The 13260-nt window shown below is 40.4% G+C and overlaps 1 protein-coding gene across 5 annotated transcripts in view; it reads right to left on the reverse strand.

Moving 5' to 3' along the window:
- Nucleotides 1–13260, reverse strand: part of PLCH2 (phospholipase C eta 2) — an 82167-nt gene that overhangs the window by 19548 nt on the left and 49359 nt on the right. For all 5 annotated transcript variants that reach the window (XM_030508180.1, XM_030508179.1, XM_030508181.1 and 2 more), the window contains 7 exons: nt 10987–11157; nt 8828–8921; nt 5267–5470; nt 4137–4257; nt 2210–2381; nt 1850–1957; nt 830–985 (listed from right to left, as the gene is read on the reverse strand). In XM_030508180.1, coding sequence (XP_030364040.1) covers nt 830–985; nt 1850–1957; nt 2210–2381; nt 4137–4257; nt 5267–5470; nt 8828–8921; nt 10987–11157 — 1026 coding nt within the window. The remainder of the gene's footprint in view (nt 1–829; nt 986–1849; nt 1958–2209; nt 2382–4136; nt 4258–5266; nt 5471–8827; nt 8922–10986; nt 11158–13260) is intronic.

Genomic DNA, 13260 nt, shown 5'->3' on the forward strand with positions numbered 1-13260 from the left:
CAGCAATATAGGATTTATTTAGTAAGCTAATAAAACACAACAAATTGAAATGCTAAACACCTCTTTCTCTCAAGTCACTGCTGAAAGTCCTTGCACTTTGGATTTCAGTTTGTATCTTGAAGGACTGCCATATTTCACTATTCATCTGCAACAACAGACTACCCCTTTGCATAAAGTGTGAATCATAAAACCAGCTAAAATTAAAATCTCATGATCAGCAAATGAAAAAGAAGCTTCTACTACGTGAACATAAGTGCAAAAAGTATTCTTCCTTATATCATAGCTTTTGTAAGCAACACAAGCTGTTAATAAGATGTCATGACAAAATATTATGCAAAATATTAAAGAAGGGAACATGTTTTCTCACATATTGAAATAGTCAAATAAGCGATGGTCAGGGTGAGCATCCAAGAATGGAAAACATAGCTTCAAAATCCCAGTTCTGCCTAAGTCTGACTGGGGACATTAACCTGGATCTCCCACATCCCTGGAAAATGTTTTGGCCATATGGCCATGTTGTATTATCCAAGATAACCTAGAGGGGTCCCAATGGCAAATAGGCTCCACAAAAATCACTGTGGGACTCACACCATCATGCATTCAGGGAAATGCTGAGCATTCTTTAGTTTCACTACTTCTAGCTCAGAACTGCAGATAGGTAAACTGAGCTATCTTTACCAGGGAGTCTCAAAACAGATTTAAAAGCCCAACTGTAGACATCCACCTATGAAAGAACAAGCATTATTGTTATGAAATAATAATACCATGTAGCTACAGAGAAAAACATAACAACAATCAGGTCTACTGAAGTACAATAAAACATGTTCACCTTCTTACTCTCTGATTTTAGGCCAGACTTTCCTGATGGTAGAGTGGTAACTGTAAAATTGTTTGGATCTTCACAGTCACGGATTTTGGATTCTTTTATCAGTGAGTCAAGTTTTTTCTTTGCTATATTCTCCACTCTTTTCCTATTCATAGATGCCTATAAACGAAACAGAATCATTAAATTAGGTACTGATGAAGAAAGTCTTCGTAATTCCAGGCAGGATTAATGCAAGCTAAAATGTTGTATGCAAGAAAAAAAAGAGAATAAAAGAGAGGTTCTTCACGTGCATAATGTGCAGCAGGCACCCGCAGCTTGGTATCAGATTTAATGTAAGGTATGGAAGCACAGGGGGCCCTGAAGTAGATGTTACATCTAAACAGGTTATCTGAAGTGACGAGAGAGTAAGACTAATTAATACAGTTCTAATTTAATACTTTAAAAACCCCAAATAAATTAGTTTTCCCCTTTGGTAGACTTATACATGAAGAAGTTTCTTTTTCAGTTCTAGATGAAAATCCATAATTCAAAATGAGGAAAGGCCCTAAGGACTGAAAAAGCAATCCTGCTCCAAGGCAATCTAGTTTATGTTATTAAATGGTTTTACTGTGCATTTTATATTGTTTCTGTAAGATGCAATGTCACTTGCCAGAAGATTAAAGTGACAAAAAATTTAACCTGTTAAAAGGATGAAAAATAAGGCATTTTCAGATGGAGGCAAGCAGAGATTAACATGTTCTCCTTTTCATCATCTCCTTGCAGTGAAAATCAACTAAACCCAGCATTCAGCAAACCAAAGTAGTGCTCTGCAACAATGACCATAATTTGACATAAGCAGAATTTTTTCCTTTCCCTTTTTGCATTTGAGGGGAAGAACTCCATGAAGGTTTAGAACCTAAAAGACTTGTAATGAATCCCAAAGATTAGACCACATCCACATTCCAAAGAGCTCATAAAAGGTTTCTTCTCACTGGGATGGGAAAACCTGACTTACATTTACATTCAAATGGTCACTTAACTTACATCTCCATTCATTAGTTTACAGTCATCGTCAATCTCATCAGCACTGTCCTCATCAGAAACTTCGCCCTCCTCTGCATCATCACTGATGTTGGCTGGAAGTTTCTTCCCCTAGAAGATAAAGTGGTTACACAGGCAGGTTAGCATGCAGCTCTGGCTAGCACACATGAAAAGAAAAAGTATTCCAAGCATGCAACCAGGTTCTTACTGATTGAGAAAGCATTTGTTCAGAACCTGAAGCACCAGGTCCTTAAAGACTGCTTTTTGTAAACTGATTTATGTTAGGGTATAAGCGACAACCAGGCAGAAACCATAATAGTCACAAACAAAAAGAGGGATGGAACAAATGAAGCAGGTTTTTACCTTAACCAGGATCTTTCCTTTAAGACTTGCTGGTGAAGGGAGCGTGGTAGAATCATCATTATGCACAGAAGACAGATCCAGTTTGTCTCCCAGGATTTCTGTAAGATATTGAGCCATCTTCTTCTGCTGAATGACACTGCAATGGTTCTCAATTGACAAAATAACAGGGTACCTGGGAGAGACATAAGCAAGTATTATTAACTGCAAATTCAGTTTTTATAGCATTAAGATGATAAGGGTTATTACTGTCTGAGCCATTTCTGTAACAGGCATCACCACCAATTATGCCATTTATGAGGAAAACCTAAACAGCCAGTGCCTTCTACTGTCCTTTCCAATCCTTGTTCCAGCCCTTTTGTACTCTCACAGGTAAAAGTAAATAAAGGTTCCAAGAACTGAACCCGAAGGGGCTTTGTCTTTACCTTCCCACTTTCAATAACCAAGTGATAAACCTTCCGTTAGTTCTTGCCCGAAACCTTTCCTAGCTGGCAGCAGAGCAGTGTCATACAAACAAGCCTGCAATAAAGCCTCTTCTAAAAGACAGGAAGTATTACTTCTAGGTTTAGTTTTATCGTTGCCATTTATTGTTGATTCTCCAGCTGAGGCTAAAAAATAACAATGCCTGGTTGTTCGAAAGGCATCAAGATAGGAATTGTTGAACATTGATTCCAGCGTGGTTGGTGCCATATAAAAGCACACTGAAGATGAATTTGTGTTTAGAGATGATGTACTTCTAGGATGAGCACAAAAGTCAGCACACAGTGCAGTGTGTAGGGCTGAATTATGAGGGATTCATTAACTAAAACCTGATTCTGAATAAAAGATGTCTATCCTGACATCTGGCTCCCATTAGCTCCTCATCAAGAAGAATGAGGCTTCCAGCCAGACAATGCCTGCAGGACACAACTTCCCCAGCTGATGACTGCAGTTAAATTCCTAGCTCTGCCTGAAGCCAGCACCTGAGCTGAACGGGCAGCCTACCAACACCTATGCCCCCAGCCTAGCCCGGGAAAGAAAACACCTGCAGGTCTCATGAATATTTCATTCACTACCAAATTCTGACTGAGCATCAATGCCTATAAGGAAAAAACCCCACCACAAATAGTTAAGTTGTAACATGGTCCCATTGGATCTTTCTGTAAAGCTTTTCAGAACTGCGGGAATTCCAGAAGTTCATGTATTTCACTGGCCAGCTTTCCTTCCTTTTATTTACCATGTCTTCAGGCAAACTCCAGAGATTTCAGGCTCACAGGAAGTTTACCCAGGCTGAAATTTCAGAGCAAGCTCAGCTTTACTACTAATGAAGGCAGATGGGCTGCTCTGGGGAAGCTGTGGGAAACTTTTACACACACAAATTCATTTATCTTAAAAAAAGTATTAATAACTATTTTGACACATCTATTTTGAGTCTGAGGAGGAGGAGGACAGTACTGCCAAGGTACATGAAGCTTCCCATTCTCTGATTTCCTGAGGAATATACAGGTAGGGAAAATAACCTATTTCTGTTGAACAGTCTGCTTTCTCCACAATTGGGCTCCTGTCTCTTTGTATTCCTTTGTTGTCTGACTTACTCCCTGTCCCTGAAGCAACCAAGTGTAACCTTGGCATCACTGGAGTGCACATGCAGAGAGAGACGTGGTTAAACAGTCAGCCATTTACTACATCATTCACTGTCAAAACATGTTGATCTTCTGGTCTACAAATGTGATAAATACAGCCCTACAACTATGTACAGAATGTCCCTACTCTGTCAGTTGTGCCTTGGTTACTCCTTTCTGAAGGCTTTCTCCCCACAATAAACTACTCGGAATTCTGCCTGGCATATGCAGGAACAGGTCAGATTTTCACCATCTGCCTTTAGGAGGATGCCAGGGAACACTCCAGTTCATAGCCCTCAGACTCACAGGCTGGCACACTGTATACATACTCATTCTTGGTAAAGGCATATTTGTTGATCGTTTCAATCACATCTTTGAAGAGAATTTTCGAAGTCAAAGTGTATCCATGGTGGACAATTGGTTCACCGTCCGGCCCGTCCCAGCAGTCAACTGTAGAATAGAAACAATGACACTCATCAGACAAGTAACATCTGGGGCCACCATCTGTGGAAATCTGTGAGACCCTGCAATGCCCTTCAGCAACCCAGCCAGACATGTACGCAACAAAGCGGGGAATAGGCTCATTCCCAGCCTTCACCTGCATCTCCCTCCTCACTGTCCTGAACATCCTTAGTCTGAAGAAACTTCCTGGCCTTGCTGTGTACAGATAACTCTTCCCATGGTTTGAGAAAGTCCCAAACAAAAAAGATCTCCTTTTAACAAGTGCTGAGGAGCATTAGGACGGGAGGAGAAATGACATAGCATAGCATTACTTTCATTATGCTACTGTTGAACCCGAAAAAGAAAGCAGAGAATCCTAGCCAAGCTTCTCACACCACAAGCAAAGCCAAGATGTAGTCATCTCAAGCCCTCCTTGGATTTGCCTAACCTTGTACTTGTTTACAACCATATTTCCATGCAATATTTTACTCCTTTGAAGCCCCCATGGGCATGTCCACAATCTAACCTTGGCAAAACATAGCATTGGCCTTCTGAGAAATTGTGAGAACACTTCAATGGTCAGGATATTAAAGCTGATTACCAGGTACTGCCTCAGAAAGGCATCACAAACATCAGAAGGGATTTCACATAAAGGCATCCTTTGAGATGCAGAGACTGCCAGCATTTCACATAACTGAACCTTACTTCCCTGATCAGAAATATCATCTTTCCTCTCATGTGTACCAGGAATTCTGCTATATTTACCAGTTTGGTCGTCATACACTTGGCTAGAAAGTATAGACATCAACAGAGTCTACTGAACGTTAGTATTCAGTCTATGAAATATGCCACGATCAAGAAAATTTGTCCATTTTATGGCAACATTATTTTGTTGTTCCGTTTTACTTGGCTTTTTCTTTTACCCAATTACCACGTCTTCTGCAGAAGTCATGAGTCTTCCTTTACAGAGGAGAAACAAAACTATGGAGTCTACTGATGATTCCTTTTTGACCTTTACCTTCTACGCACCGACAGCCAGATTGCAGCACCCATGCATACATGTCCACCCTAGACTGGGACATCAGCTGATCTCCCATGAGGTAGGTATTATGTGAAGAGGTAATGAAATAGTGACTCAATGGATAACTCATGTCCTGATTCACTTGGTAGTGTTCTGGGTTGAATATGTCCCCTGACGGGCTCCGCATGTAATTGGTGAAACCTGTAAACAAACGATACTATAAATAATACAGTTTTGTCCTTTTTGTTGCTACAGCCTTCCTGAAACCAGCCAAAAAACGTATCCTACATGCACCAACACAGTCATGAACATGTAAGATAAATAAATAAATAGCACCACTACATCCCCACTGTCACAATGACCAATTGCAATTATTGCTTTCAAGAAATTTCTAGTTGCTTTGTACCTTTCCCTGCTCTGCCTTTCCTGAAATAAATATGACTATTTAATCCAAACCTGACATTTGAGGCTTACAATTTTTGTCAAAAGACTCTGCTGGGACATTAAGTTGCATGGTGTACAAAAGCCTCTAGAGAGCTGCAGTCATATCCTGCAACTGCTCCTCAGTGAAATGAGTTGAAAGATACATAGTGTTGCACTGCCTAGAAACGATTTCTAGTGGCCCAACACAGTCTGAAGCAATGGAGATACTTTCCCCTCCTCTATTTCTCCTGAAAATACCAGAAGAACGTCAACACACACTGGCTTGTGCAAGCAACAGTCTCTACTGCTGATATGACACCACATGCACAAACACGCATGTGGATGGGAGAGATCTGCTGTGCTGCATCCCTGCCACATTGTGAGGCTGAGGTTCACTCCAGACTTACCCAAAAGAATCAATTCCCTCTAGTACTTGAGTGATGCTACTAGGAGAAATTATTTGCTGAAGTAGTGGGCTGCAGACAACATCCCCTGTACAACTTCTGTATTGCAATCAGCACTCTTGTTCAGAAGTGAAGTGTTAGCAAGTTATGGGTTTTATCTTTGTATGAAATTGCTGCTCTCAGGTCACCAGCATACATTTGTGCCAGTATTCACAGACACTTTCACAAGACAAACATTAAAAACCGTAACTTACATTTCAAGTCTCCCTAAAATCCTTTAATTTGCCACGAATGAAAGATTAAGATTTCCATCCAGATCCTGGTTGCAACAGCTACTGACAGTGATGATGCCTTTATTCAAAAGGTCTTTGCCTCAAGACTTCTAATTCTCTTGACATTTCAATCATTATTTCATAAATAACATAGTGCCTTTATAAAAATTCTGCCAAACTTCTAAAGGTCTTAACGCCCTTTCTGTGACTGTGACAGACTGGTGCTTTGTTTCACTAAAGGCAAAAGAACTCCAGTCCTCAAAATCAGTCTGGTCTACTGAAGGGAAATTGAGCTTCAATAGAGTCTAAGATAAAATGTCCTTTATGATGGTTCTTATAGGCTTTATATTTCATGATGATGAAAGTTATATTAAAGGAAAAGAGATGATAAATACAAAGAGCAGCCAAAACTTTTTGAACAGTATTTGAGTCTCTGGAGGCACATATCATTATCAACTAGCAAACCTGTTATATAGCTAGAATAGAAACAAAAAAGTAACCAAGTCAGAGCAGATACTATGAAAAATGGACAGGGCACAGTGTCTGGCAGCAAACATACAGCTGATCACTCTTGGCAAATTAGCCATTTCATCTCACTACAAACCAATCAGCTGCTACAAGATTAATTCCATACAGCACTGTTAAAGCCCCTGAAACAACACCAGTGTTTGCTTTAAGCATTTGTGAAGATATAATACCAAAATTGTTATTTGAGTTCACAGCAACTGGATCTATCAGCCCTTGGATGAAGAAACATGAGTGAATCAAGATATTCTTGGCAGTGTGAACTGTAGATCTCTGGTATTCTCACTCTCAGGAAAAGCACAGTGACACAGTGCTCTGTTCTGATCAACAGAGGAAGGTAAGAGGGGTTTTGCAGGACTATGTTGAGTGAGTGAATTGGCACAGGCCAGTCCACGGTGCTTCATGACAAAAGCCATCACAGCTGAGGAAGCAAGGCAATACAGACACATGAATGGATATGAATGGGTCAAGTACACTGTACTATTACTTTACTACTAGTGAAGTCCTGCTATGTGTGGCCAGGATGCTCTTCTCTGGGCTCTACCAATGTAAGGAATAAACACAGAGCTTCAGTTTCCATAGCTGCTTTATTTCAGCCTCCCCCGGCAACACTCGATTTAGCAGACCAGAGGGATCTAAAGTCAGCTTCCCAGTCACCTCTGTCCAGATGTTATCATCATATGCTTCATTAGTTAAGCTCTAGCCTAGGCATGTTCTGTTGCACTTCCAGCAAGATACTGAAGTGGTTAAAGTCTCCCATAAAAGGAGCAGAGCCTGTTAATGGGAAGCTTTTTCCAGTTGTCTCAAAACAATCTCATCTCCTACCTCCTCCTGACCAGGAGACCTGTAGCTGACACCCAGCAGAATGTCACCCATTAGAGAGTTGGACTGCTCTCTAATCCTAACCCATAAACCCTCCACTGTTTTATTATCCATTCTTAGACCAGGCTAGGTTTTTAAAAGGTTTTCTTTCCAGTATGGAAAGCTACAGTTGTTTGAAGCCTAGTCTTGCTTTTCGAGCTATGAGGAAGGCAGGATAATGAACCTGACTATTTGTTATTTATGTGACTGCCGCTGACTGTAGAGCACCAGAAAATAAAAGCATGATTATGTCAACTGCTACACTCACTTGGCATTGGAATGAGATTTAAAATAAATAGAAAATTTAGTCTGAAAGTAGAACAGACTTGAATCCATTCTAAGCAACCCTCATTACTTGACAGTTCTTATGTTCTTACACAACGTAAGAGAAACTATCCACTTCCTCATGCAGCAAACCAAACTGAACTTATATTTTGCCACCTTTCTCTACAACCACATGCTCACAGAAATGGATAAGACAACTTTTGCACGGTGTCTAATTCCTGAGGCATGTACTCTGTCCTTGGAGTTGATAAGATCTAGCAGACTGTTTGCTATTTAAGGGAAAGGATTTAGAATCAGTCCTCAGAATAACAACAACCATCATGACGGCACAGCATCATTGTATTCAGAGTGAAGGCTCTAGCGGCAGAGGTCATGAAAGCATGCTTCAGGACAAATTTCATCTATCATCTCACTTCGCATGTTTATTCCGGATCAGATCACTCCTCTTATTAAAACTTAAAGGGTTTCCAAGAATACCTGCAGGAATGATGCAACTCAATTCTACTGTATTTTTCAAAAGCACAAATAAAGACACATCCAGCTCCAGCTCAACTTTAATGACTGCTGTGCTGCTTCATGACATGTACCTTTAAAAAACAATCTTTCAAAGAGTAGCAATTTCCCTTTAGGTTCCTCAGCAAACAATAGGTGTTTTAAAAAGTACTGAACAGCATACTCTGTACAACCTGACAGAATTGTATGACTATATATTCTGCAAATGGATGCAATATTCTCATAAGCATTAAACAGTTGCCTCTTCCCTGCAAAAGCTATGCCAGCCCGCTTACCATCAATCCCCAGAGCTCCCTCCTTCTTGTTCTCCAGGCATGGTTCAAACTTGTTGACGATCTCCAGGCAGTGCTCTTTAGTCACATTCGTCATCTGTAAAAGTAGCAAAAATGGTGTTAACTGGTAATCACAGCTTCTCTGAGCTCTTGTCTCTGTACATAGTTCAACAGCTGACCAGATTATCCACAGTGGTAGTAGGGATTTCCAGTTACCCAGTGTGATTCCCACTCCTGTCAATCAGTGTCAGGCCAGATAAGAACTAGTCTGCTCTAGGGAATGTTTCTGCCCTATTGGCAGCTGCCTGATCTTGGCCAATAGAGAGTTCTGTTTTGTAGGTCATATCTGGTTAGAGCGTTATTAGGCACCCAGAGCATCCAAACAGAACAAGCTTTGTACCAAACCAATGGGATTTCTTCTCTTGTAGGATTAAAGGATTAGTTTGCATTATCAAGGGGTTTTTACTTTAAAATAAACAAGAAAATGGCTCATCTCTATGCAGCAGGCAGAAAAATCAGTTAGTGGCAGGGTAACAGAGAATCAGAAAGCTCCATGAGGAAATCTGCTAACTTCAATGTTGTTTTGCATTCTCAACTGAAAATGAAAGAGTACAAAGGGAAACATATGTTTGTAAGTGCTGTCATTTATTAAAAAAGGGCCATGTATGATAAGCTGTAGCTTTTTTTACCTTGCAAGGTTTCCATAATTCAGTTTTAACACTATTATTTAATATTCCTATTTACTGTTGACTTATCCTATAATTATTATCCCTGCTATTATTTAATATTCCTCAGTGGTCCAGAAAATCCTTTCCATGAGATGCTGTACATGCCACATGAAAATACAGCCCTTGTCAGCAGACAGGATGGCCAATAAAGTGACCAAGACAATGACTGGCTTGGCAACATGGAATCTTTGCTCAGGGGGAAATGAAACCACCAGCGTATCTGCTACCAGATCAATGCCTTTTCTGGGGGTCATTTAAAACCTAATAAATACAAGTGAAATAAGAGGAAGAAAAAAATCCTAATCCTATCTTTGCCCATACATCATTGGTTTGCTGGGTTCAAAAGATAAAGCTCTGGAACAAAAGAAAGTTTTTCTCATGGAGCTTCAAAGCACAGAATGAACATTTGTTTTCCATGTACATATTGTATGAGTAAGGGCAAGGGAGAGAAGCCCCACAGGCCTGAGTTGTCCACATCAGTGATTAACTAATCTCACTGTGGTGTGTTCATTTTCCTCTCACCATCTGGAGGATCAATTGACCAATGAAATGGAAACATACCCCACTAATCTAAAACCATAGCTGCCAGAGAGATGGCTTTTTTATTCATTCATTTCTTAGACAACGTTTGAAACTGATGGAGCTTCATGACTTAGAGACGAGCAGCTTCAAAAGAGGTCATGAGAGGAAAAAGGCAAAGACAAGTCAATGCATTTGTTCCTGCACTGACTGCATCTTGCTGTCCAATTATTCTTCCTCACTTCGGAGCCTTCCACAAGTTTCTAGATGAAAGATATTAGGATCATTCAGGGACTCCATGAAGTCATCCAGCTCAAAACCCTACTCCAAGCAGGGTCAATGATAAGGTCACATCAGTTAGCGTACACCAAAAACAGTCTGTAAGACCCTCTCCAGCAGTGGAGCTAAAGCACTACAAGACAAGGGAATACATGCTACTACAGATCCTCAGAAAACTATCCTCTCAACAGCTCTTTAAAAAATAATCTTACACTTAACAAACTGAGGTAGTGTGACAAAGCAATTCGGTGTCTTATCATGGACTGTGCACTGAGTCAAAAGCAGAGCCAGAAACACCAGGGTACTGAATACTGGGAAAAGACAGATATGGATAGAACTGTCCTAAAATAACACATGAAGAAGAAAGAAACTGTAGAGACTATATTCAGCAGCACAACAAAAGAGCCTACAGAAAAAAAGAGGTAGTGAGAGCAAGAAGATTCAAGATGTAGTCATGCCAGCCTGCACGATAAAAATCAAGAGGCAACCAGCTGTCTGGATATTGCCATGCGTATTTGTCACACGCGTATTTGTCACATGCATGACAACAAAGCTCCCACCCTTTAGAAGGTGATATATCCCCAAGGGCACACAGGATGGCATGAGGACTGCAGGTCTTCTCCTGCTTGGCCCTACCTTCTGTTCAGTCTCCAGAAAGCGTCTCAGGTCATCTGCATCTAGGTGGTCCTTGTGGTTGCTGTAGGTGAGCATCAGCAGGTAGAGATCACGGCGTGTCGACATCATCTTATAGAAGGCGCAGAACTCATCGAAGCCCAGCGTGCCCTGGTTATCATCTGTGTCAGCCTCCTGCATTGCACAGCAATAAGGCAATGAGATCCTGAGCAATAGCCAGAACAAACCTTAAATAAACAAACTCCTGCATGGGAATAAAGCAACATGGAAATTAAATGCAGGTTGATAGTGCCTGACCAGGCCATTCTCTGTACGGCCTCCTAGAACAGACTGATTTATCAGGCTGATGCTTGCCATGTGAATGCTTTGCGCAGCTTTCCCCTTTGAACCTCTTGAATGTATGCATTAGTGCACGAGCCAAGAAACAACTTTCATTGTTCCACAGGGAACTCCACTTGAAGGATTTCTTCTACCTATGGCAATGAAGTAAGACAGCATAGAAAGAACGTGCATATGCCTGGCAGAATTACCCATTTATATTTTCTTGAAAAGATCATTAGAACTCAAGTCATATTGAAACTAATTTTATATCCAGGATTTGGGAGGATCTCTCTTAAATCCATGGCCATAAACTAGTAAGATCTGCAAGAATGCTAATTTTGCAAGTAAACAAATAATCATCAGTGAATGACACAATAATCTAGTATATCTACCCCCTACAATATGTATGTTTCTTGGTTCTTTACTTTTTGAGCTCGGTGCCCCAGCCTGTGATCTGAACCACCCTCAGTTGTATCAGCAGTGGTACTTACTGTTTGCACACAGTGGAGAAAAAATTTCTTCCAAGAAATCTTGTGATTGTCTGATCACAATGGGATCTACCCAATGATATAACTATTTAGAGATTATGGAATTATTGTGTTTCCTAGAAGCCTGTTCCTAGAAGCATGAAAAAATGAAGGAGAAATTCTGCCAGGGGGAAGTATGAAAAAGGAAAGCTGCAATGTTTCATGTAAGAAAGCTTATCCAGCACTCCCTACTTTGTTCTCAGTAAAAGAGTGGTCAGTTTATTGCTTTGCTCACCTTCACTTTGAACAAGTTTAAACACATTTAAGACCACAAAATTGAAAAATAAATAAATTAGACAAGTTTTCACCGAATCTTCATATTTTTCACTGTATTTCCTTCACATAGTGCCATGCACATGCACTTGTACCAGTTGAGGAAAATAAACACTCTTAACCACAGACAGCAGTATGAGCAGCCTTCACAAAGCACTTCTGACCTGGAAAGCTGACACCAGTTCAGTTACTTGCCCAAGACCAAAGTACTGCCCCAACACTGCAATGTATTCTAATGCACCCATAGGGATTGTTAAAGCCTTACACACACAGCCTCCTCTTCCCTTGTTCCCTGCACTTGCTCCCTACTTTAATTAACATTCAAGGAAACTTTCTTCAAGACCTACATCTAATCTACTCTATTATATCTTAAAATACTTGGTGTAGCTATTTCATTAACCAAGAGATTTGATTTTTAATTTCAAGGCTGCTTAATATTCTAAGCTATCAAATAGCAATTGTATTTTCAGTTGAGGCCAGCTCAGTTTCAATTATGGATTGCATGTGGAAAAAAGAAACCTATTCCTCTCTGTTAATAGCATTTCTAAAGCACCCCTATGTGTAGTAATGGTCGCTGATTACAAGCAGTAAAACCAGAACACAACATACAATAAGTGCAATTTTTTTTCCCCAGGAAATATTTCCCCAGCCTCTTCTATTCAGTTTGCATCAAACCTAATGGCTCATCCTGTAAAGAGTCACTTTAATCTACTAATTTTAATGAGTTTTTAAATTCAGGTCTTCACTGAATTACTAAGCATTCATAAGCTTAGTGTTTGCTGGTATGAAAGAAAAAGATAAAGAGAAAAAGAAGTGATGAGTGAAACCCCTCAGATTTCTCTGTCTGTTCATGCACAATTCTCAAAGGGGTTTGAGCCTGGAGTCCGTCCCAGAACTGAATTACTGAAAATCCAGTGATTACCAGGCATGACTTTGCAGAAAACATGAAGCAGTGCTGAGATGTCCCTGACTCAGTGGAGCACAAAAGTCAAGGTAGTTCACTATGCTGAGAACTGTGGATTCAACTTCTGCTTAGGTCCTTCACACAACAGACTTTCGGGTTACAAAAGCACACACAACACATCTCTGTGGTTCAGCTGCCCAGTAAATTAGGTCAAGGTCAGCAGAATGCAATGGTAATCAAACAACTGATAGC

Source organism: Strigops habroptila, chromosome 16, assembly GCF_004027225.2.
Source record: "Strigops habroptila isolate Jane chromosome 16, bStrHab1.2.pri, whole genome shotgun sequence".
Lineage (NCBI taxonomy): Eukaryota > Metazoa > Chordata > Aves > Psittaciformes > Psittacidae > Strigops > Strigops habroptila.